The 3827-nt window shown below is 33.4% G+C and overlaps 1 protein-coding gene across 1 annotated transcript; it reads left to right on the forward strand.

The window, feature by feature from the left end:
* Window positions 1-648: 648 nt before the first annotated feature.
* On the forward strand, window positions 649-1918 carry LOC131606755 (eisosome protein SEG2-like). The gene is made up of 3 exons (XM_058878896.1): window positions 649-907; window positions 988-1341; window positions 1614-1918. The coding sequence occupies exons 1-3, from the start codon at window positions 842-844 to the stop codon at window positions 1821-1823; spliced, it is 630 nt and encodes a 209-aa protein (XP_058734879.1). The 5' UTR covers window positions 649-841; the 3' UTR covers window positions 1824-1918.
* Window positions 1919-3827: the final 1909 nt, after the last annotated feature.

Here is a 3827-nt window from a genome sequence, read left to right on the forward strand (position 1 = left end):
TGTGTTCATGCTACATCTTTGTTTTCATTTGCAATAGAAATGCAATTAGAACCTAATTATGGAATATGTAAGGGAAGTTAGGGATTTTCCATTTAAATTGAAGGTTGGATGACAAATCATTAGAGGAAATAAAACTAAAAATAAGCAGCAGTTGGACCTGTGTTATTAACTACATGTGTTTCTTCCTACATCTTCATAAGGTTTTGTGATTGGCCGTGTTTTTGATAGTTGATCTCTGCTTGGAATATGTGCTGTATCTTAACATATTCAAATTAGTTAACTTTGTGTTTAAAATCTGTTGATTGTAGTATATAGAAAGAAACAAAGTGTATTTTTGTTTATTAATAATGAATTATGAATGAGTTCCAATTCAGTATTTTTGTTGAGGTAAATTAGGGAGATAGAATTATAATTACAAGGTATCATTCAAACTTCATGTTATCTTACTTTTTGCATTGTTTATAAAATCATAAAGAGCTTAAAAGTTATAGATTATCCAAGTGTGTATTTTTGGAAATTTGTCTTAAAAGGCTAATGGGCTTGATTCTAATTACTAGTATTCATGTTGCAGAATTTATACCAAGGTCTCTGAATCTATTTCCTCGATTATCGAGAGACCTTATCATATGAATAACACTAAGGACTTAATTTTGGGTTTGTAACCTTAGACCTCAACTTCAAAAGTAGTCTTTTAGAAATAACAAATCTGGTATGGTATTTGTGTGTGATTCTCTATATAATGTGTTTTTTCAATCTCTTATTAATTAATATTTGGTTTTTTAATATATGAATATTAATGTAGCGGGAAAAAAAGGATGGACAAGAAGTCACTCAAGCTGAGATGTTTATTGAAACTCGAAAAAGTCGTAAGGGAAAACAAGTGGATGAGGAAACCCAATTTACGATTGTAAGTTATATTTATAATATCCATTTTAATTGCACATGTAGTTTTTAATTTTGTTCAAAAATAATAGTTTGATATATTAGGATAAACTTCAAGAGTCTATTGAAAATTCAACTGAAGTTGGAACACAAACATTTCAATCATTGTTTGGAAAAGAAAAGCCCGGTAGAGTGAGATGTTATGGAAGAACTGTTACACCATCATTGTTGAAAAAGAATGAAGAAATTTCTTTAATGAAAATGCAATATGATGGTAAAATTTCTGACATGACACAAAAGATGGGAGCAATGGAGGCGCTTTTGAAAAGCATGTATATGCAACAAAATCCGCATTTAAGTGAAGAGGAAGTAGATGAAAAGATGAGAGAAGCTTTGCACAATGATAATATTCCAACACCACGCTCATCGACATCAACCTATGCTCCGGATAATCAAAAGGTATCACAATTGATTAATCAAAATCGACATTTATTATTTTAAGTGTCAAGTTTCTATTTCTTTAGTGTTTTGATGGGTAAGATTTATGTATAAATTTCATTAAGATTTGTGGTTAATGATGTTTAAAAATTTGGTTATTATGTTCAATGCATGCTTAGTAAATTACTGCACTTTGCATAGAAATAAATTTGCTTCTTTGGTGTCTTTAACTTTAAAAAAGTAATTTTTTAATGTTTGTATTAATTTACAAGTTTTTTTCTTCATATTTTCAGGTTAGAAACGAAGATGATCCTCTGGATGAACAAGATGAAGATCTCCAAGATGACGACGATCTTTATTATGATCAAGATGATGAGGATCTTCAATATGATCAAGATGAGGATCTTCAATATGATCAAGATGACATTCTTCAAGATGACGATTCTCTACATGATGATTCTCATGATCCTCAATACAATGAATGTGATGAAGACCTTCATTGATTCGAATATGAACAATTATATTTTGTTTTATGGAGTTACATAAGTCAACTAGTTAGTTTATTACATTTCAAAGAGTTTGGATTTATTTTGAAAATTTTATTCTTACATTTCAAAGAGTTGATTACACTTCAACTTATTAATTAATATTTCATATTGATATTTTTTTATCAATTTATATACATGTGTTTCTTCTCTTTTGATTAATAATATTCACATATAATCTATAGGAATAAAATAAAGGTTTATGACTGAAATGTATCACCATATAAATGTATAGGAAATTTTTTACTAATTAAATTTAAAGCTATAGAAGTTACAGCATTTACCTCTTTTTTTTTAATTCATAGGCAACGGTTTTTACTTGTTGCTTATTAAAAACCGTGGACTTTTCCTAAGTTTTAGGCACGGTTTAGCGTATTTCGTATCAATGAAACTATACATTAGCTACGGTTTCCGTTTGTTGCTTTTTACCAACCGTTGCAGATTCTTGTTTTGGAGACGGTTATTTTGTGTTGTTACTATAAAACCGCGGCTTAACACTACAACTAAAACCGTGGACTTTTGATGTTTCTGGCGACGGTGTTTTGAATCCGTGGGTAAAAATAGAAAAACCGCCCTCTAAATGAATAGGCAACGGGCGTTTATTCCACAGCTGAAAAACCGCCCCCTAAAGTCTTAGGCTACGGTTATTGCACTTTAGACCGCGGTTTTGCGTTGTTGCCAGAGGTCATTTTTGTTGTAGTGGGGACTAATATGATGAGAAGGATCTTGGTTGTTGCCAGGGGACTGATGTAGATATCATTGCCAGGGGACTGGTGTAGATATCATTGCCAGGGGACTAACATGATAGAAATAGATTTTGGTTACTGCCAAGGGATTAATATACCAAGAATTGTAGCCTCATATCACCTCCAGGGGACTAAATGTAATACGAAGATAACCTATTACTGCTCGGGGACCCATGTAATAATTTGTAGATTGGTGTACATCACTGCCGAGGGACTAACATGTATAGGAATGATTATTATAATGAATCTTTATTTGGATTCCATCTGAGTAATTTGTTGATAATATTTTTGAATTGTCTTGCAAAATGAAGTTCATTATGCAATGTCATGACGTATGAATTGCATGATAATTTTTTTGAGATGAATAACAATGTTTTGTGCATGCCATGAGGCGTATGTATGTTATGTGTGTGCCATGAGGTATATGATGTATGATTTCAAAATGTTGTTAATGATGATAGTAGATTGTAACAGCGCCTGGCGGGAAAACTAAATCCCTGACTGTTGTGGAGAATACAAAGTACAAGTCTTCCGTTTTAGTAGGAACTCCCGCTTCATGCTCGAAGGTATTCAGTTGGAGATCTTTGACTCCTGCTTGGGGATAAGAGAGATAAATAAACCCTGTTTGGAGAAAAGGAATGTATCACAGAACCGGCAGTGTTGGAGATGTAAACTCCGTTGGGGAACCAAGTCTTTGTTAGGAAGAGAACATTTGAAGATATCTTCTCGAGGATTACTCTGTGGGGATATTATCTTGTGAAACTGGTTTTGTGGGAAGACCTGGATGCCATGAACATTGCCCCTAGTGGTTATAGTAATTTTCGTCCCTGGACTTGTATTGATTGGGATACACCAATGAGTATTGGTAGAAATGTCAAACAAGTCTTGCATAGCTTTTCTCTAACTAGTAGGGGCTTTGGAGAGATTCTCCTTGTGAGGACTTTCTGAGATATATACTATGGGTGACTTGCCCTAGTAATCATAAACTTAGGATGATGCCTCTGACTGATCGGGAAGTATCTTCAAACATACTTGGGTGCATGCCCCTGATTGTTCGGCGTTCTTGAGAGATTCTTTGAATCTTGACTTGATTGCCCCAGATCGATTGGACAAAATGTGTCATGCCCCTTGTGTACATTGACTTCTAATCAACTTAGTCAGGCGTAGGAAATATTGTTGCTGAAGTGTTTCCGTCTGTCAGGATAACTTTTAGTCA

Source organism: Vicia villosa, linkage group LG5, assembly GCF_029867415.1.
Source record: "Vicia villosa cultivar HV-30 ecotype Madison, WI linkage group LG5, Vvil1.0, whole genome shotgun sequence".
Lineage (NCBI taxonomy): Eukaryota > Viridiplantae > Streptophyta > Magnoliopsida > Fabales > Fabaceae > Vicia > Vicia villosa.

Coding starts and splice junctions, on each gene's coding strand:
- LOC131606755 (XM_058878896.1), top strand. CDS start 842: ATGTTTATTGAAACTCGAAAAAGTCGTAAGGGAAAACAAGTGGATGAG. Junction 908..987: donor AGGAAACCCAATTTACGATT/GTAAGTTATATT, acceptor TTGATATATTAG/GATAAACTTCAAGAGTCTAT. Junction 1,342..1,613: donor ATGCTCCGGATAATCAAAAG/GTATCACAATTG, acceptor TCATATTTTCAG/GTTAGAAACGAAGATGATCC.